Below are 21,143 nucleotides of genomic sequence, written 5' to 3'. Positions count from 1 at the left end.
GGCAAGCAGGGGACCTCAAGGACCAGCTTCAGTGCCATGAGCCAGCTGAGTGTCACATAGTTTGAATACTGCACCGGCTAAGCAAATGTATGGTGGGAAGGAGACTTCCACTTGTTGAGGATCCGTTAATGTATCAGGAACCGGGTTAAGGGATACTTAACACATTGTCATTTTAACAGCTCTCTATACTAGATGCTATTTTCTCCATTTTACCACTGAAGAAAGTGAGGCTCAAAGAAGTGTATAGGAGAAGTCATGCCCAAATCCACATACCTAGAAAGTACTGGAACTGTTTGGCTTTTCAGAGAGCATGGGGATGCAAGTCCCATTTGACAGATGAAGAAACTAAGACAGGCAGAGGCTATTCTCTGTGCTAGTTGAGAGCAGTCTTGGTCCCAGAATTCAGGCTTCCCAGCCCACCAGCCCCATACTCTTTCACTTTAGTGTGTTCACAAAGGGTGTTCAGTATGCAAAATGTGTGCTGAGACAGCTCAGACAACAGAGACACGCAGAGATGTAGTGGAAGAATGCTCTGAAGTTGAAGCATGAGACACATCACTTTAAAAGACATACACGAAGGACCTATCACCTGTAATTTATAGTTGACTGCACTTTGCAGTCCTACAGTGAGAGAAGCAGCCCATATATTAAGGATCCAATTTACATGGCATCTTCCTAAAACAGCTAAAGAAAGGTCTGTTTCTGTATTCGAAAGCAGACTTGTGGATAAAGTAAACATTTGCTTCTTTTTAGAAAAATTTTTTTTTTTTGTTTTTACTTCCATCTGCTCGTTGTTGCAAACAAGAGCTAATCAGCTGAGCAGAGAAACAGATGTGCTGTGACGGCTCCAAAACTGGGTCTCTCTCTGCCTGGAAAAGGGTCGTTGACAGGGGATGGTTGCCATAACAACAAGCTTACACCAATGCAGAAGTATCACAGGCTTTTTACACCACTCTTGCCTTCATTAATTATGCCTTTCCTAGCTAAATGATACAATAAATGCTATTTCCTTTGGCAGTGCCAGGACTAGAGATGACAAATGAGATATTTTGTGTTGAAGGGCTCAGAAAGCCACAAAATGCCACAGAACTGAAATATTATTGTCATTATTACCATTTTGTTTCCTAAGCTCTAGCCAATGGATTTGGTCTCCAAATAAGAGTTAACATTTATTGAGTGCTTACTATGTGCCAGGTACTAAGTGTATTATGTTTTCTTTTTTTTAAGAAATGACTTTTCAGGGCAACCTGGGTGGCTCAGCGGTTTAGCGCTGCCTTCAGCCCGGGGCCTGCCTGATCCTGGGGACTTGGGATCGAGTCCCACGTTGGGCTCCCTGCATGGAGCCTGCTTCTCCCTCTGCCTGTGTCTCTGCCTCTCTCTCTCTTTCTGTGTGTCTCTCATGAATAAATCTTAAAAAAAAAAAAAAGACTTTTCATTTTTTGTTTATTTTTAATTGAAGTAAGTTGACACACAATGTTAGCTTAAATTCAGGAGTACAGTATAGTAATTGGATAACTCTATATGTTATGTTATGCTCACCATAAGGGTAGCTACCATCTGTTACCATACAATGTTATTAAAATACCATTGACTTTATCCTCTTTGCTGTGCCTTTCATCCACATGACTTATTCATTACATTGCTAAAAGCCTGTACCTCCCACTCCCCTACACCCACTTTGCTCATTGCCCCACCTCTCTCCCTTCTGGCAACTACCAGTTTGTTGTCTGTATTTATGGTTTCATTTCTGCTTTGTTCTTTTGTTTTGTGTTTTAGATCTATGAATAAGTGAAATCGTATGGTATTTATCTTTCTTTGACTTATTTTACTTAGCATAATACCCTCTGGGTCCATCTGTGTTGTCACAGATGACAAGTCTTATTCTTTTTTATGGCTGTGTGATACTCCATTGTGTATAAATACTACATCTTTATCTGTTCACCTACTGGTGGACACTTGTGTTGCTTCAAATCTTGGCTATTGTAAATAATGCTGCAGTAAACATAGGGGTGCAGATATCTTTTGACATTAAGTGCTTTTTATGAATTAATTCATTTATAATCCTGACAATAACTCCTTCAAGTCAATGCTATTTACTAGTCCAATGTTTCAGATAAAGTAAGTCCTAGAAAGTACTGTTCTTGTCCTTGGACAAGGTATTATGATGTTACCAGGATTTGAACCCAGCTATTTAGCTTCAAAATTCTTGCTCTTAACTACTATACTAGAGCAAACTGTGACTACCAGTGTACCAGGTAAGATATAAATTTTTTCAGTTTTAAAAATATTTTAGATAAGAATTATCCTTTCTAATATGTTCAGGAAAATGTAATAATTCAACATGACACTAGAAGTCAATGTAATTAGTGCCCAAGGGAAGGATCTGAAAAAATAAAATGACAGAGTTCTTCAGAACAGAATTTAGGATATTTGGATTTTAGTTTTAGCTCTCCACTCATTTTTAGAAAGTGGTTGTGGTTCCATTATTTTAATATGGCTTCAGTTTGGGTAGGAAAGTTAACACAAATTTTAGAGTCAGACCTGGGAGCAAATCTGAGATACCTGCCTACCCATCTAACTGTGGACGTCAGGCAAGTTACTGAATATTTGTGATTAGTAAGATAGGGAGAAGTTAAAAGAGGTAGAATGAGAAGGAAAAAAAAAAAAAAAACAGCTTCAAAGGACACAATTAAATGACATCCTGAACATGTTTTGTGTAGTCCCTAGCATAGTAAGTACTTTAAAAAATATTGCCTGAACTTCACTCCTTCCTAACTTGTTCTCATCTGTAAGAAGAGATTGGCTTGTGTGGTTTCTGCCTCCAAGCTACTCCCTATTTTTCAGAGAATATTTATAGTTTCTAGGGAGAAAAGCCTTTTCTAGCTTGCATATTCCATTGCTCTGGTATTCCTCTGATAATAAAGGCTGGATCTCTCCCAGCTCTCAGTAAGTGTGATATGATGAAAAAAGGTGAGAACATTAGAATCCATTTTTACCTGTTTTAAATGGCTGGGGCTTATTGGGATTCCATGTACCAGTCATATCATTGTAAGGGATGCAGGTTCTGTTTGCTCAAAAGATTCAAGTGAAGGGTTTAGAACCCAGATCAATGGCCAGAAGACCTATGTGTCTTCCCCCAGGACATTTATTCCTGAGATTCTGTAACCATTTGCCTTCCCTGATTCCCTCCAGACTCCTATGTCAGCTTCTAAGAGACAGAAGGAGTCCCTTCCTTCTTGTTTTGGGCTGACCCTGCCCACATTCCCACAGTGGTTCTGCCTTGAATGGCTCTGAAGCCAGAGTACTTGGGGTCTTGTGGGTGAAGGGCCCAGGGCAAGGGTGAAATGACTTGAGTGCAGCTCTAGCCTTTAACCTCCCCTCAGGGACCTCTCAGCTGGAGCTTTGCAGGGAAGTTGAGTCATGTGTCATATGTTAATGCAGAGGTGGGGGGCTGGCCCTGGAGGTAGTGGTGACTTGTCATCTCCTCCTGGTGGATCTAAATATAGAACTCTATCTGAGGGCTTCAGCTCCCACATGTGCAGAAGCATGTGAGGCCAGGAGCAGAGGCCTCATATCCTCTCTACCCCCACCTTCCCCCACTCAGTGCTGAGCAAGAAGTATCAAAATAATGGCTCCTGTGAACATTTGGAGCTTTCCAGGCTGTCTTCCCACTCCTCTCAGGTGGTGAGAAGGGCCAAACTGTTCTCTCATAAGTACTTGCTGAAGGAATTTCAGACCTGGCTTTCCTCTTCCTGAGCTTTGAGACCTAGATTACCTGGTAGCTTCTTTCCATCAATGCCTCCATCTGCCCTGCCCAGGGCCTAGGGGCTCAGCCCCATGAAAGGGAATTCATGCCTAGACCAAACCCTGCATTTGGTCTGATGGTCCCTGAGCTGGAGGAGAAAGCAAAGGGAGGAGGGTATTCAGCCTTAGGAATGGGATCCCAGAGGAGCCTTGGATGGGGGTGAGGCAGGAACAGGCAGTGCCTGGGGAGACTAGTATTTGTGGTGCCCTATTACGTCCCGGTTTTTTTCCACACCTTCTTTAGTTTTAGAAGGTTAAAAGAAATCACTTTTTGGTAGGAATGTATGACATTCCCAAGGGCATCCTGTTTTACATGGTGACATCAGCCTATTAGAGGACAGAATCCAGAGACTACTTGCAAATAAAGGGCTATGCCTATGTTGAATTGTTCAGATATTCTGTTTGATTTGCTTCCCCTCCTATTTTTCAGATGTATTATGGAGGAGTAAAAGTTTTTTTCTCCTCCATTAGCTTCTTATTGTGGGCTCATGCTTCAGTTCTATTACCTACTAACTGTGTGACTTTGGAGAAGTTTTTTTTTAACCTTTCTGAATCTTTCCTTACCGGGATAATAAAACCTGATCTAACAAGCTGTAAAATGAACTGAATTGTAGAACTGCTACTCATTCTTTTCCTTGAGTGTACTCTGGTAGAGATGGAGCACTAGTTGGCAAAGAAAGGGAAGGGGCAGCAAGGAAGTGAAAGGTGGCAGTAAATCCACCTGCTTAAGTGAAAGGTGTGCTTACATACTCCCAGTATGGAAATTACTGTGGCTGTGGCTTATGGTATATGAGATCTTTTTGATGATGACCCAGCATTCCCTGTTTAATAAGAATTCCCAAGAGATTCCTCACTCAGGAGGTGATGGGGAAACCATGGAGCTTGCTCCTGGTATGGCCACAAACCAGCTTTGTAATTCTGGACAAGTCACCTCCACACCCCCACCCACCAACTCTGGGACTTCAGTTTCCAAGGGGGAATGAATCCAAAGGTCCCTTCGAGCATCCATCTCTGGTGTGGGGAAGCTGCTGCAGCAGGGGAGGGCAGTGGGATTACCCTGGGTTTCCAAGCAAATTTGCTCCTTTTGAGCCTTTTTTCTTTTTTTTAAATAAACAACAGACATTTATTTCTCATAGTTCTAGAGGCCATAAGTCCAAGATCAGTGTGTCAGCAGATTCAGTGTCTGGTGGGGCCTGCTAGCCTCCTGGTTCATAGACATCATCTTCTCACTGCATCCTCACATAGATTCAGAATGTTTTGAGTACTAAAGACACATACAGAAATTTGGGCACACTAATTTACCTTTCACAGAGGAGTTCTGTGAATACTGATCCTGAGTTCAAATATGGGGCTTATCACATAAATAAGAATAAGTGACACATTCTTGGGGCTTTGGGGAATTTAAGTACAAAAATCAGTGTTGTATGCTGGCCTCAAACCCAAAACCAGTCCCCCTCTAACCTCCACTACCATTGTGGGAATTGGTATGGTTCAAAACAAGGGTTCATTAATTTGAACCTTGTTTTATTTCTCCAAAGGCATAAGTTGAATGTTAGCAATCCTGAGAAAAGTCTTATAGAACATTGTATTTTAGTTGGAAACCTTCCTGAATTTCATAAGGCTAGTATAATTTAAATTATACCTGGCCATTTCTCAGTATACAAAATATAGATTCAATTCTAGCTTTGAGTTTTATGAAAGAACCAAAAAAAAAAAAAAAAAAACCCCAAAAAACTCCAAAACAAAACACCTCAACTCCATCATTTTAGTTCTTCTAGTCCACCTCCCCTTTGCAAAAACAAAACAAAACAAAAACAAAAAAACAAACAGGCAAATCTCATATATATATCCTCTCTTGAAGTTATATTTCATCCAAGGGAAGAGACTTCATTTGTTTATTCAGTATCTCAGCTTGTAACACTTTGTGATGTTTGTATGTAAAACTGATGAATAATATTTGCTATTAGAGTATTTATAACTGAAACGTCCAATTCCAGAGAAGTTCTATTTTAAAAATCTTTAAGATCAATAATATATATCAATTATGCTGCATAAAACGCATAAGCAAAACTAGGAATCCTATTTGCCTGCCTATACCTTTCAACATCTTATTTGCCAGTGTGTTGACTACATTTTTGGGCTCAAGGTCAGCCAGGGATTAATAGCTTTAGGTCTGTTTGCCTTGCCGATTTTAAAGCTGAATTTAGCTCTTGAAATAACAGCATTTTGCCTGCGTACTTGAGTGAAATTTTAATATTGAGCTTTGGTTATAATTTTGGATCACATGATCAATTCTAGTAAGGTGAGAAATCAGAACATGTAAGGCAGACCTAACTGCAGTTTTAAGATATTTTAAAATGTTAGTGGGAAGATGAGATAGTCTGAATAACATTTATTGTTTTTTAAGTTTGGTAAGTTATTTTTTATAAGTATAAAAAACATTTTTCCTTGTTAGATGGTGCTCCTGTAATACTACTTGCATGAAAGTATTGATTAAAATCACATTATTAAAAGAGTTTTCAGCCTACCAGCTCTTTGATATATAACTTGATAAATGGTTTAAGTTAAATATCTTGTTGGAGAAATCTAGGTTTTCTGAATGCAGGAGCTCATGTGTTACTGTCTTTTATCCCCTTTATATCTAATCTAATACAGGTGTTCTTTTCAGATAATAAAGACCTCGAGATGAGGAGAGACTGCTTTGTCCCCTCAGGTTCCTATAGCCCAAGTCTTTTTGCAAGAGATAGAAAGTGGATCTTACTTCTATCTTCAGAGCTTTATCAGCAAGCCCTACTCGTGTTCTAGGCTGAAATGAAACTATAATCATGGAGCACTTCAAGGGATTGTGATAGCTTGAGAAAGTGAAAGTATTACCTGTAGCCTTGTGCTTACAATAGAAAGGAATATTGTTGGGAAGGGAATTTCTTTAATTCTTCTTGTATTAATCTCATGGGAACCTAGTTTTATGACTGAGACACTATCTTTAACCTTCTAATTTGTTGATGAAGAATCTCAACAGCCAGCAAATACTCTGGATGAATGAAATGATGAATGAAATAAATCCTTGAAAATTTAGGCAAACTTTTCAATACTTATTTACATTTTCAAGACAAAAAACCAGATATTTGCTTTTTGTTATAGAAATAATTCATGCTCCCTCTAGACACTTTAGAAAATGCAAAAAGGGTTAAAGTAAATGAGATAGATATTACCCATACATCAGTGACCCAGTGATGTCTACAACTAACTTTTGATGCCATAGAAAAAGCTGGATAACCAGCATTTTCACAAGCAATATGTCAGACAAGGCCCAGGGAAAGGGGTTGCTAGGTTTGCATGGGAAGAGGTACAGGGAGATTAATTTGCTAAAGTAATCTAGTAAGGGGATAGCAAAACCAAAATGAAAATGCCTGGCTCTGGGATTTTCTTTTATCAGCCAGAAGTACAAACCTTTTCTACAATCCAAGAGGTACTAACAGTTGTTTTTCTTTGCCATTCCCTTGGTAACTGAGGAAAAGGTCAGCCATCCTCAACAAAAATCAGCTGACCACTCCCAAGGGTAGATGAGGAAATGATATATATCAAAGCAGTTGTATTATCAAGTTGTGGATTTAGTTTTACCCCCTTAACTCCTTCAGGAAAGGGGAGGAGGTGCTCCCTCTGTGGGGTGGGAAGGAATGACAGGGCAGATTGAGAGAGTCTGGAACTTTGTTAGCCCGAAGAAAGCAAAGAGAACTACCCTAACAAGGAAGATTGACTCTGCTCCAAAGACCAGTAGAACTAAACTGTTAGTGAAAACTTATTTCTTGTTCTCATGCCCTTCCAGAAAGAAAAGTTTTTGATAGCCAAGGTGGTAATGACTGACATTTGGGAGGCTCAGGCCCACCTCCTGGTAAAATAGCTATTGCCATTGGGCAGTATGTCTGCTAACGCATAGATATCGCTAGTAATCCAAGCATTAGTGCTTTTCTTCTTCCTAAAATAAGCACCAGTGTAGTTAAGTGTACCAGAAAAGCTGTAAGTTCCCATTTCAAGGTATGAACCCAGACATGCTCCATTAACCAGCATCCAAACAATTGCTCTGTCACTGAAGCTCATCTTCCCTAACAGAGGCATTATCACAGCACCAGCACATCTTTTCATAGACCTTAAACCTTTTACAAAATATTGGCAATAAAATCTCTAAGGTGCCAGCCTTCTGGTTCACATTCCACAATAACCTGTTTACTCTAGCCAATTTGCATGGAGAGGTTAGCCTCTCTGAGATCAACACTAAGCTTACTTGGAAACTGTAAAGCCATAAGAGAATAAGAGCTGGAAGGGATAGCAGAGATCATTCATTCCCATCTTTTCGTTTTATAGATGTAGAAAGTGAGAGCCCTATAACTAGAAGTCTCAGCTCAGAGTTTTTTTTTGTTTGTTTTTTGTTTTGTTTTTTTTTTTTCAGCTCAGAGTTTTCAAGGGACTTTCCCAAAGGCACTCAGCTGGTAAATAATGTAATTCAGACTTTCTGATTCCAATCTGAAGAGTTTTCAACACAGCTTCTTTGAAGTGTGCCACAAATTGTTGTGAACAGGAAGGGAAGAAAGATAAGAAATAATCCTTACCCTGGGTTACTTACGTTTACTTCAGGGGTCAGTTTGATGATATCATCAAGGCTCTGGCCCCTTTAAAACATTTTTAAATGGGGATCCCTGGGTGGCTCAGTGGTTTGGTGCCTGCCTTTGGCCCAGGGTGCAATCCTGGAGTCCCAGGATCGAATCCCATGTCGGGCTCCCAGCATGGAGCCTGCTTCTCCCTCTGCCTGTGTCTCTACCTTTCTCTTTATCTCTATCATAAGTAAATAAATAAATCTTAAAAAAAAAGATAAAACATTTTTAAAAATGGTGAGGTTAATAGTAGATTAACACCAAGTGGATAAAACTATTAAAACTCAGAAATAATATAAATACTCAGTGATATGCCAGAGACTTGAGGATTGTTAAAAGTGGCTCTGCAGAAGTATGTAAGGATTTATATAACCCTGAAACTCCTTGAGATTCAGATAATATTTTAATCTTGGAGCCATTAGGGCACTAGCAACTACTGCACTAGGACTCTGTCTCTATTTTGATTCATCTAAGGTTATGCTCTTAGCCTTTGCCAGGTACACTAAACATTTTGTAACTGTCCATATACATGTCTCATGGGACACTCTAGAAGGCACATTCTCTTCACATCAACCTCCCAACATGCAGTAGGACTTTGAAATCAACTCTGGAGAATCCATTCTTTATAAAATTAGCAGGTTTTCTATTCACAACACTGGATTAAAATAGATACACAAATCTGTTAAAATTCATGGTAACCTGATATCTGCTTCTGGTACTTACAACTGTGTTTTAAAACTACAAATTTTGACTAGTTGTGTTGGCATTTGACAATGGGAAGATTACAATGTATAGAGTTCTGAAATGTAAGATATACTTACTAGTCACTGAAAACATGTATTTTATTGTTACCCTTTAGCATATATTCTGCTTCTGATCTTAATAGAATTTTGCTTTTATTGCATTTACATGTGAAAAAAAAGTGAGTTCCCAAGAACACAAGTGATTTTTCTGTATCTGGAGAGGGGTTGAACTTGTTATACTGTTTGCCAAACTGACTTCTCTTCCTGATATCCCCAATGGCACCATCATTCTTCTGATCACCCAGGATCAAAATGTCTTCCTGGGTGCATTCCTTTCCCTAACCTCCCATATTAAATCCCTCTCCAAGGACGCCTGGGTGGCTTAGTGGTTGAGTGTCTGCATTCAGCTTGGGTTGCGATCCCGGGGTCCTGGGATTGAGTCCTGCAATAGGCTCCCCTCAGGAAGCCTGATTCTTCCTCTGCCTTTCTCTTTGTCTCTCATAAATAAAATATATATATATATTTTAAATCCCTCTCTGTATTAAGTCCTGCAGGTTTTCCCTTGAGCTCCCTCTTACACCTATTCTATCCTCCCTGTTCCACTGTGACCCACATCATTTAGACTCCTATGACTGAAGCAGACTCCAGGTCAAGGAGCATGTCTCCTTGTGGTGGTCGAGGTATGAGAGAATGAGGTGTTGGGGGTCCTGGCCCTGAGTCCATACCATCTCAATCTGTCTCTGTCCACTCCTTCAATATGACTTACAGAACCTGGGAAACTTGGTCTCAGCGCAATATACTTATTTGCCATTGTCAGGCTCCTTTTCTTAGTAGAATATTGGAACATCTGATTCAGAGAGCACTTTGAAAGGTTGCCTTCTCCTTGAGGCAAGGGAACTAAAGACCAGCGGACTATCTAAGCATTCTTAACTCAGCTTTATTTTGCCTAGAAATAAGAATGCTGTGCTAGGGAGAATGAGATGACTTTTTCTCATTAAAAAATAGTTGTAGATTTTGGTGTTAGTGATAAGGAACTAGATCCAGGATGTGTTGACCTTAGTCATGATGCATCTATGAATCCCATCACGCATGTAGCCCACATAAAGGTCTTTTACTTCTGTGAAGGATTGGTCCTACCAGAGACTGCTTCTGAGGATATGGGAGTTTAAGTGATAAAAATCTCAAGAAACCTGGTTAATTTATTCAAAATATGAGTGCAGAAGCTAATAATTATTTTTTTTTTAATTTTTAGAAGCTAATAATTCAACCATTCTTTGGACTTAACCTTTATTGTGTAGAACACTTACCATATTATAGTAATTTGTTTACTTGTCTCTTCTCTGCCTGGGTTCAAATTCTGACCCTGACAATGACTAGCTGTGAGTAAGCTGTTTAACTGTGCTATCCCTAGTTTCCACATCTTTGCAAAGTGATGATAGCACCTACCTCACAGAATGATTGTGAAGATTAAATTCAGTGTGGATTTAACTTTCCCTAGTACCATGCTGACTCATGGGTACTCAATAATTGTGAATTATTTTAGTAGGAAATTTTTCTGTAAACTTCTTTGGAAAGCCAAGCTTTTAAAGAATTTCTTTATTGTATTACAAGAGAAATTTTGGGAAGAGAATTTTCCCAAAAGACACATTTCTATTAATCAGATAGAACTGAAGATAATGTCTGTCTGTAAAGAGAAGTTGAAACCACATAAATGTTTTGAATATTTTATGACTGCATTTATGAAACGTTAGGATATCTCCATTCCCGCATTTGGATGGGTTCTTGGAATTGCCTTCTGTGTCCCATCCACAATGGCTAGAAGCTGATTTGAATTTTCTCCCAGAAGGTGTGGACCTGGGGCACTAGATACTTTTTGTTGTCTTGTTTCGCCTGGCATGGTCTCCCTCCAAGTATCCCAAGCATTTGGAGCTCATATCCTTTATTGTACAATGTGTACATGCTAGTACACATTGTATTAGGACACTTAGAGTTGACATGGTTTGTCATTTACTTATTATAGGTTCACTTTAAATTGTAATTGGCCTTAGCTTTTGTTGGGGAAGGACAGAGTCTTATTTTTCTTTCCCTCATAGGAACATGTAAGAATGGTGAGCTATTTGCTGATTGATAGGTCTAAAATTATGTTTGTTCCACATGTTTAGAAAAGTCATTTCTGAAAGGGAAGGTGTTGAATAGCCTTCTCTGGCAATAAATAGTGGTGTTTCTCACCTGATTGGGGCATGAAAGTGAGGTTTTGGGGCGCTTATGAAATAACTTCTGCTTCTAAAGTTGGAATTATTTGAACTTTAATTTGAATGCACATTTGAAAATCACGCATTTGGGCACCTGGATGGCTTAGGGTTGAGCATCTACCTTTGGCTCAGTTCGTGATCCTGGGGTCCTGGGATCAAATCCCACATTAGGCTCCCGGCAGGAAGCTTGCTTTTCCCTCTGCCTCTCTCTGTGTGTCTCTTATGAATAAATTAAATCTTTTTTTTTTTTTTTAAGGAAAGAAAATCATGTATTAAAAGTATGGCAGGATATTATGTCAGGCTAGTCTGTTCAGAGGATGGAGCTTGTATCAGACCAGGGATGCAGGTACATGAAAGAATGTACTTCAGTTCTTCCCTGAAGAAAAGGTGGAGGACAATTATAGTAGCAAGAGCACCAGCTCTCAGGCAAGATGGTAGGCATATTTGGCATTGCAAGTCCAATTAAGTGGGTCTGGCAAAGAGCAGGTATATAATAGTTTTCTGTCACTGCCATTATAATATTGCACACGTGAGGCTTAAAACAACACACATTTATTCTCTAGGTCAGTCGGTATGAGACTTACCTGGCTAAAAGGAACTTCTCCATCTGGAAGTCTCATAGGCATCTCAGACTTAACCATCTCTTAAATGGACATGCCTTTTAATCTAAAGCTGCTTCTCCTTCTGTCTTCCCCATCTCACCATATACCAGTTCCATTCTGGAATTGCTCATGTCAAAAACTGTCAACTCGTTTTCAATTCCTCTTTCTCATAAGCCCCAGTCAGCAAATCTAGTTGGCTCTACCTTCAAGATTATATAATCAGTCTGATTATTTCTTACTGTCTTAGTTTGGATTCTTGTAGGAGCATTTTAAGTGGTTTTGCTTCTTCTACTCATGTCCCATTTTAATGTATCCTCAGCATAGCAGCCAGAATGATCTTGCTAACATGTAGGCCAAATCTGTCACTCTGCTCTTATAGCCAGTTGGCCCATTTTACTCAGAGTCAAAGCCAAGTACCTTCTGGTGGCTGGACAGGGCAGGCAGGCTCTTCACTCTGTCCCCTCAGTGCTCTTCACTGTTGTCATTTGCCTACCTCATAGGCTGTGTGGAGCAGTACATCATCAGACCTTCACAGTGTCCTACCTGCCTATAGCCAAGGGTCATCCTTGGTTGAGGAGGCAAATTTTAGGTCAAATAGGGAGGGACACCTGGTTCTTCGACATTCTCTGGTTCACCTCCGCCTTCTTCCAACCCCACGTGACAGCCACGAGTCTCAGTGGAGGGGTTTTTTCTGTCTATCAAAAAGTTGATAGAGATTTCCCCACAGGGTTCCATGTTCCCCAGATCCAGGGACAAGCCCAGGGGCATTTTCTGGTTCTGCTGCTCTTGTACACAGTAAGGCCAATAACTGAAGGGGTAGCTGCTACTAAAATACAAACCAGTTGTTGGAGTTTGAGGAGGGGCAAGTGTTCTTAGAAAAAAGGGATGGGAGGGAGTGGTTCCTATTTTATGTTTAGCGCATCAGTCTTCCAAACATCTTTCTGCTCAATTGGCCACACTCCTGGGGATTTTGTGCAGGAAACAAGCATCTTTGCAAACTGTTCCTTGCTGTTGAATTCAGCTGCTGGTAATGAAGTGAAGGATGCAGACAAAGCCTTTCCGTAAGAAATGTCAGAGCAGGCTGAGTGAGATATCCACTCTTGTGCCTCTACCTGCATTGTGCTTGGTACCTAGAGGGTTCAATGGATGTTTGTTGTACTGAAATGACACATTTTTAAAAAGTTAATGAGCATACTAGATGATAAGTCAGTCACACAAATAAGGTCAAGATAATACATACCTTATTTTCCCCGGGATTCACTCTCAGTGTAACCAAAGGAAATAAGAGGGGGCTAAGATCATGCAAGGGCCTTTTAGGACATCCCAGGTACCAGTTGGGGTTGATGTGTTTTGCTTTTGTCTGATAGGTCATTGCTTGTGAGCAGCAGTATGACTCTTCCTATGACGCTCGCTGTGACGTCTGGTCCTTGGGGATCACAGCTATTGAACTGGGGGACGGAGACCCTCCCCTCTTTGACATGCATCCTGTGAAAACGCTTTTTAAGATTCCAAGGTAGGACACAAGATGGCGCTCTTGGCTCATTAGTTCTTTGTGAGAGGGCTGCTTAAGAGGGATAATAAATAGTTTGTAAACAATTTCTGGCCAAACCTGAGAAAGCCTAATTGTAAAATGTATTTCTTTTGGGGAAAAGCTGGGTGGGGTGGTGGAGGAAGAAAGAGGATGGATATTCCCAAAAGATAGCACATCCCAAGAAATAAAAGGACTGTGTCGTAACCATTGCATTTATTTTCAGTACTCTGATTTTTCCGAGATACTTGTTCACTATGCTTTGCAGGACTAAACATGCGATTTTGGATTAAGTAATCTGTCTAAATACTAGTGTTTTCTTTTTAATTGTATAATCACATCTGATCGTTGTTTGAATCTTTCTCGAGTATTCAAGAAAATTTGAGGATAAAAAACATGTATTATATTTTCATATCCACTTGAGAGCACTAAAAAATGTCAGAAAAGTGAATCAGTTTATAAGACCTTGTCTCCATCCCCTGATTTCCATCTCAATGGGACATTGTGCTGAAAGAGGTCTGTTTGGAGGGTATTTAAATACCAGTATATTTTCTATTGTATGTATTCATTAGGGGTTTGTACAAGAGGTTTGGTGGTTTGTCTTGCAGCAGAATCAGGCTGCTGTTTGGCTGCTTAAGCCTCTAGTTACAGAAAACGAAGCAATCAGGGAGTTCTGTCCTGGCCAGGTTGCAGATTAAGAGATTTGTACCCTCCACATTTCTCTTTCAAAGGAAGACTCTGGGCAGGCTGAGCCGGAGCCGGAGCTGGAGCCTGAGCTGTTTAACTACTTTAACAATGCAAGTGTTAACCTTTCGTTATCTGCACAATCACACAGCCTTTAAAAATTTCTTCTGATTGCAATTTGCATTTCTGATTAGGTCTATTTATATGCAGATGAGGCTCTGTGGCATTCATCATCATAATATTATCGTTTTATACCTAATCCAGATGTGAATAACCACCCACCATTATTCCAAAAATGATTCTCACCCAAGTCTGGGTTGGTCTTTTTGCCTTTGCCAAAGTACAAAAACAAGTCCAGGCAATTAGAAGAATAGATGACAAAAGCAACTGACTTAAAATTAATAGTATGGTGATCATTCAAAATGACGTAAGAATGCAGGACCGGGACGCCTGGGTGGCTCAGTTGGTTGGTGTCTGCCTTCCGCTTGGATCATGAACCTGGTTCCTGGGATCAAACCCTGCATAGGGCTCTCTCTGCTTGGCAGGGAGCCTGCTTCTTCCTCTTCCTCTGCCTGCCATTCCACCTGCTTGTGTGCGCTCTCTCTCTGTCAAATAAATAAATAAATAAATAAATAAATAAATAAATAAATAAATAAAGAATGCAGGACCAAGAACAGTATTGTATGCAGTAACATGTCAGAAAATGAGAAATGGAATTTGGGATGATTTGTGTGTATGCTTTAATATTTTACAAATCATTTACTTGTCATCATTTATTTACTGTGACCAAATAATTTCCCAAAGAACAGAATTAAGGTGTGGCTTCTAATTAGCAAGATACATGTACTTTTGATAAGAGATCATCTACATGGGTGTACTTTTCTATGTTTTTAAAGTATGTGTTTGTGTACAGACCACCTGTTCAGAAATTTCATAAGGTAGTAAATATGAAGCAGCTTAGGAGGTGTGTGTGTGTGTGTGTGTGTGTGTGTTTAAATAGAATCTTTATCTCCTGTGACTCCTCTGAGCTTCTGTGCCCAGCCAAATCTCTGATCTCTAGTAATCTCTACACCTCACTTCTTCCATCTTGGGAGAAGCTTCTAGAGCTGAAGTACAAATAACCAAACCCTCCCACTGCCTCCCTCAGGACAGAGTGAACCCCAGGAACAGGACAATTGCTAGAAAAGGATCTTAGGGGCAACAAGGATTCTTATCCTAAGATAGGTTGAAACTTTCTTTTTCTTCTAATGTAACCTCCTGCCCTTTTACCATTTCTTGGTCTTGCACAAGTGATGAATCAGATTGAATTAGGTAATGTCAATAATAATCAGTCATCAGATCCTCAGTGTGATTATATGTGCTGAACACTTGAGTTGTCCCAGCCTTAACAGCCAACTTGACATTCCTAGGCAGAAAGAATGGAGGTAAAAAAAAAAAAAAAAAAAAAAAAAAGGTAGCATAATTGCATATACTACACAGCTTTTTATACTCATCAAGTTATTTGCTTAAAAATTACCCTGTCAGTTAGAATCATGCAGTTCTCTTATGAAGTATTATGGATTGACCAAGCATGTATGTACACGTGTATACTATTTTAATTTTGAGTGCTAAAAATGTACATTTCCTCAGAAAAGCTCTTTGTTAGAGATTAGAGAAATTAAGCATTTATATATTTTAAATAGGCACTCAGATTATTTACCTGTGTGTTTCATGGGGTTCTTTCTCTTACTCTCCTTCTCTCAGCATTTCTCTTCTGAGAAAGAAAAGAAATTGACAAGTAATGACAAAAATCCTTTGAATCCGTTTATTTTTTTCCTATTTGGTTATGAGTGCTTTTGGTGTTCTAGAATTCCCTTCAGTTGGACAATGAGGCCCATTTCAGAGTATTCTGGGATTCTGAACACTGAATGTGGCTTCCTCCTTTGGCTTTCCTTACTTACTTCTTGCTTACAGTCTCCTTTACTGGAAACAAATTGAGTAAATTACCAAAATAAGGGAAGAAAAGAAAACTTTTACTGAGTTAGGGAAGATGTGACTTTCACAGGTTACAAAGGACTTAGGAGTTAATGAAGTGCTTGTTACATGTGAGGTGAAAGCCTCAGATGTCAACAAAGCAGATAATTCTATAGGTTCCCTGGACGCTATCAGGAAATATGAAGCAAGACCTGCCTGGATGTGGTTGACTTGCCTGCACACAGATCTCCTTGCTCTTTCTCTCTCTGCTTCCATTTCTTTTGGAGCACCTTCTTTCTTTTGACCTTCACATTAGAAGATGACACATGGAGTAATCGTGACCTGTCTTTGAAATACTGCGTGACTCACAGTCTTTCCTACATCACAAACACATACAAATTATCTGCTGACTGTGACAGCATCCACTATTTGCTGAACCTGTCAGTATGTGTCATCTTGTCTAACGCCTTTGCTCCAAAAAAAGTCACCCTTCTCTGACAGTCGCTGCTCTGTTGGCTGCTATTTTTTTCTAGGAGTTAGAAGAAAAGAATGAAAACCATTTCTTTGGGCATCTGTGGATTTGACAACGTCTCTCTGGTGACTCTCTCCTGAGGACTCCTTTAAAATTTCAGAGACTTAGAAGGATCTTGCAGATGACCTGGATATATTTTCCACTTAAAAGGACATCTGTTTCATAGATGTAATTATAACAAGCCATAGAGTTAGAAGAAATACACAATTATGTTGTCTCTTGGCAACCAGATATCTTTCCTTAGTTTGGAATCTTTGGCTAATGACCTCTTTGATCTCCATAGATGGGAGTCAGAAAGGCAGTGGGGATCAGTGTGAGTGTATTTATTGGACAAGGACTAAAAGTTGTGTTGCCAGTCCATTTATTTGGGGCCAAATACAGGCTGACTATTTCCACTGTCTTCCCACACATTGAGTACTTGAACTTTGTTCCTTGTAGAAAAATGCAGAATATTTTCAAGATTCCTAGCCAGGATGTCTTCTGCTGGGAGTGGATGGGACAGAATGGCCTGAACATTCTAGTCCCCAAAGCCAGTGATTTTCCCTTCCTAAAAAGAAGTTTCCCTGCAGTACACTGAAAAGAGAACTCATGATAATTACCAGCTCATGTTTGGACTTGTTTTCATCACCAAACTTAGGTTGTTTCAAACTGTACCTAAACTGTACATTATTTTCCTAAGCTTCCATAACAAATTGCCACAAATTTGATGGCTTAAAACAACACAAATATATTCTCTCACAGTTCTAGAAACTAGAGGTCTGAAATCAAAATGTTGGCAGAGCCGTGCTCCTCTGAAAGCAAAGAGGAGAATCCTTCTTTGCCCCTTCCTACTTCCAGTTACTTCTCGTATTCCTTGGTTTGTGGCAGTATAATTATAATCTCTGCCTTCATTTTCATGTGACTTTCTTCCCTGTCTTTTTATGTCTTTTCTATCATGTCCTATAAGGACACTTATTGGTTTTAGAAAAACTCATCCTAATCCAGAATGATCTAATCTTAAGACCCTTGTCTTAATCATATCTGTAAAAGGCCCGTAACTCAAATGAGGTCACATTCTCAGGCTCCCAAGTGAACAAATCTTCTGGGGGCCACTGTTCAACTCACTATACCATCAACTTTCATGTTGTCTGAATTTCCTGAGAAACTAATTTGGGGTAAAATCTAGGATAGCTAAACTATGATGAAAAAATAATAGATTTAGGGCTATTTGGCAGGTACAGTGCTATGTGTTTCACAAATATAAATGCATCAATTCCTACAGTGACCCTGTGAGGTAGATACTATCACCAACCACCCTTTTTTCTGGAGGAAAAAACTGGAAGCTCAGGGAGAAAGCCCCTGGTTATGTACCTATAGAGGAAAATGGTTTGAATCTGAGAACTTTGACTCCAAAGCCCACGTGTTTTGTGACTACAGTTGATTCTTGGACAGCATGGGAATTAGTGGGAATCCATGGTTGAAAACCTGTATTTAACTTTTGAGTCTCCCAAAGCATAACTACTAATAGCTTGTTGTTGACTGGAAGCCTTACAAGATAACATAAACAGTCATTTAACATATATTTTGTATGCTATATGTATTATATACTGTGTCCTTACAATATAGTGTCCTTACAATATAGTAAATGAGAAAAGAAAATGTTATTAAGAAAATTATAAGGAAGAGAAAGTACATTTACAGTACTGTACTCTTTATTGAAAAAACATTTGTATGTAAATAAGACCTACTCAGTTCAAGCCCATGTTATTCAAGGGTCAGCTGTACATTGAAAAGTTAAGGCCCTTTTTAAGTTATACTTATTTGTTTGATGAATTACGAGGTAAGCACTTAGGGGACTGGAGTATACAGAATTAAATAGGACACCCCAGTCTTTAGGAAGCTTATAATCCATCATCATTCTCCTTGTTCCCAATTTAAACTGTCACTATAAACCTGAGATCATTTTATTAGCATCAATGATTGTGTCAGCCATGAAGTTAAAGAACAGAAATCACGAGTGTCATCACAGTTGAACATAGGCCTTCCTTGGCTCATTGATTGATTTATGACCCCCAAACCAAAAATCCCTTCCTTTTCCAAACTTCCTTTTAAGTAACTGCCTTCTAGTTCCTAATTTGGAACACTTAAGACAAGTATTTGAACTAAAGAATTGTAGAACCTAAGTTATATAAAAGCAGAGAGGCATTTCAGATTATCATTACTGGTACCCAGAAGTTCCTATTGTATCCTAACCTCCTTGGAAAACCTGCACCTGCCACATCAGGGCTATTTCTTTTTTTTTTTTTTTTTAATTTTATTTATTTATTCATGAAAGACAGAAAGAGAGAGAGAGAGAGAGAGAGAGAGGCAGACAGAGACACAGAGGGAGAACCAGGCTCTATGCAGGGAGCCGGACCTGGGACTCAGTCCCTGGTCTCCAGGCTCATGCCCTGGGCTGAAGGCGGCGCTAAACCACTGAGCCACCCAGGCTACCCAAGGGCTATTTCTAATATAGCTAGAATGCCCTCCCCTTTGACCTTCCTTTTTTTTTTTTTAGTGGGAAAAACTCACTTCGGTTCTGGAGTAAATGGAAATCTGTTCCTGGCATCCTCTCATATATTCTCTCATGGAAACTATTTTAAATGATTATTTAGGAGGAGGCAGTGTAACACCTGAAGTTTTCACTTTGCATTATTAGACCCTTGTGGCCAAGTAGAGTTTTATGGTTCAGTTTGAGGAGTTAGCCTATCTCTAGAACTTTATGCTTATGGGAAAAAAGCTGTCTAAGCTCTAAACTACCCATTCACAAAAGTGTTTTGGAACACAGTGTGCTGGGAATTTGGGGATGCCTATGTCTTCTAACCTAGGACATCTCTAACTGTTCACTCTGATTTAGGCTCCAGTTGAACGCTTAAATTATAAGGCAGGGTTTTTGTTTTTGTTTTTCTCTCAGGAAGAATGCACTTTTACTGTATTCTTCCCTGTTCACTGTCAGAGGTGGAAAGGGAAGAAGTTGGATAGCAAAAAAAAAAGAACAAGGAGGGGAAATCTAAAAGGATATTCCTGAGGTTCCTGGATGATGTGGGTGGTGGGCTCAGAAAAGATAAATTCCCAGTTGAAATATTTGTGAGTTTAATTGAAAGGTTTCGTCAGGGATCCAGTGCCTACAATTAACTCTTGTTCTGAGACAGAATCCTTGGGCTGAATTTTTATCAAATTTCATTTGAATTTCTATCATTTTTTAAAGGTAAAGATTCTTTTTATTCTGACTTTACTAATTCACAAGCCAAATTGTTCCGACGTGGGAAGCCTGTTCCTCAGCTGTGAGAGGATGCAGAGGCAGCAGGGAGCCCTGAGTCACCAGTAATTGTCTTACTATTACAGAATTGTCACAGGACATTTTCCCTTAGGGCTGTGAAATATAAGGAAAAGAAATTAAAACTAAACTATTGTTGTTGAAGTGTAATGAGTGAGGGGGGTGAGTGTTTAATGGCACAGTAAGGCTAGATTTGCCACAGGGAATTTTGGTTTCTCTTCACCAACCCAGGTTACTTAGCTATTGGCCTTTTGAGCAATGAACCCTCACAATCTCGGCTTCACTCATAAAGCAAGAAAAGCTAGAAGAATTAGCATCATTTAGCATTTATTGAGTGCCTAACAGGAAAAAAAAAAGTTTTGAGATACTCCAGTGGAAAACAGTAGTCTTTTATGAATCTTTTCTTCCCCCCCCCTCCCTTTGGGAGATGTCTAGTCCCATTTTCAGTGGATTGTGGTCCCAATCCCTCAGGATGCCTTAGGGGTGCCCCTTCTCCCCCTGGAGTCTCCTCTCCATTTCCTTAGGAACACAGTAGCTGGAGGCAGCTGGAAGAAATGCCCCAGAAGGCTTTCACTCTGTGGAACATGTTTCCAAACTCTTTTTTAATTTGAGTTGAGCAGCTGGGGCTGTTAGTTCCTGTGGAGGTGCAGCTTGCTGCCCCCCTGTATACTGGCAGGCAGAGAGAGTTCAGCTTTACAAGGTTTCATTTGGGGATCAGGTGGCAAAGCAGAAGCGTGCCTTCAGGGACTGCTAGTCCCTATCCATGTTGAGTAAGAAGCTTATCCTGAGAGAAGGGAAAGGCTGGAGAATGAGAAGTGTTGATTTACAGCACTACCCATGCTTTCTCCCTCATTACCCTGAGTTCATTATTTTGGCACCACCAGTTTGACTAATTCCAGCTTAGCTCCTAAATGATGGAGAGATGAACAAAGACGGTAGACAAGGCAACAGAGCTCAAAATAGTACCAAAGGGTTTGAAGTACCCTAGTTTCCTCTTGATTCCAGAAATAAAATGAAGGCGTAAAGGTGAGAAATATTTATAAACTGCCTTCATAGGTTGGCATAGTGGTAGGGCAGGGCAACACAAGTATGAAGAGAGAG

The 21,143-nt window shown here is 39.7% G+C and overlaps 1 protein-coding gene and 1 long non-coding RNA gene across 4 annotated transcripts in view; one reads left to right on the top strand and one right to left on the bottom strand.

Moving 5' to 3' along the window:
• Nucleotides 1-21,143, top strand: part of MYO3B (myosin IIIB) — a 404,571-nt gene that overhangs the window by 39,112 nt on the left and 344,316 nt on the right. Inside the window, exon 8 of the mRNA XM_077883392.1 lies at nucleotides 13,418-13,563. Within this exon, the coding sequence (XP_077739518.1) occupies nucleotides 13,418-13,563 (146 nt within the window). The remainder of the gene's footprint in view (nucleotides 1-13,417; nucleotides 13,564-21,143) is intronic.
• LOC144304804 (uncharacterized) lies at nucleotides 11,661-16,924 on the bottom strand. Of its 3 annotated transcripts, none has more exons than XR_013371771.1 (5): nucleotides 16,451-16,924; nucleotides 15,962-16,015; nucleotides 15,532-15,667; nucleotides 13,291-14,867; nucleotides 11,661-13,208 (listed from the first exon to the last, which is right to left on the bottom strand). It is a non-coding gene; the product is annotated as an uncharacterized LOC144304804 (long non-coding RNA). The 3 variants fall into 3 exon arrangements; XR_013371772.1 differs by having other exon boundaries at nucleotides 14,569-14,867; nucleotides 16,451-16,896; XR_013371773.1 differs by having other exon boundaries at nucleotides 11,661-13,180; nucleotides 14,569-14,867; nucleotides 16,451-16,896.

The sequence above is a fragment of the Canis aureus genome, chromosome 34 (assembly GCF_053574225.1).
Source record: "Canis aureus isolate CA01 chromosome 34, VMU_Caureus_v.1.0, whole genome shotgun sequence".
In the NCBI taxonomy this organism is placed as follows: domain Eukaryota; kingdom Metazoa; phylum Chordata; class Mammalia; order Carnivora; family Canidae; genus Canis; species Canis aureus.
This window is presented reverse-complemented; position numbering and strand designations above follow the sequence as displayed.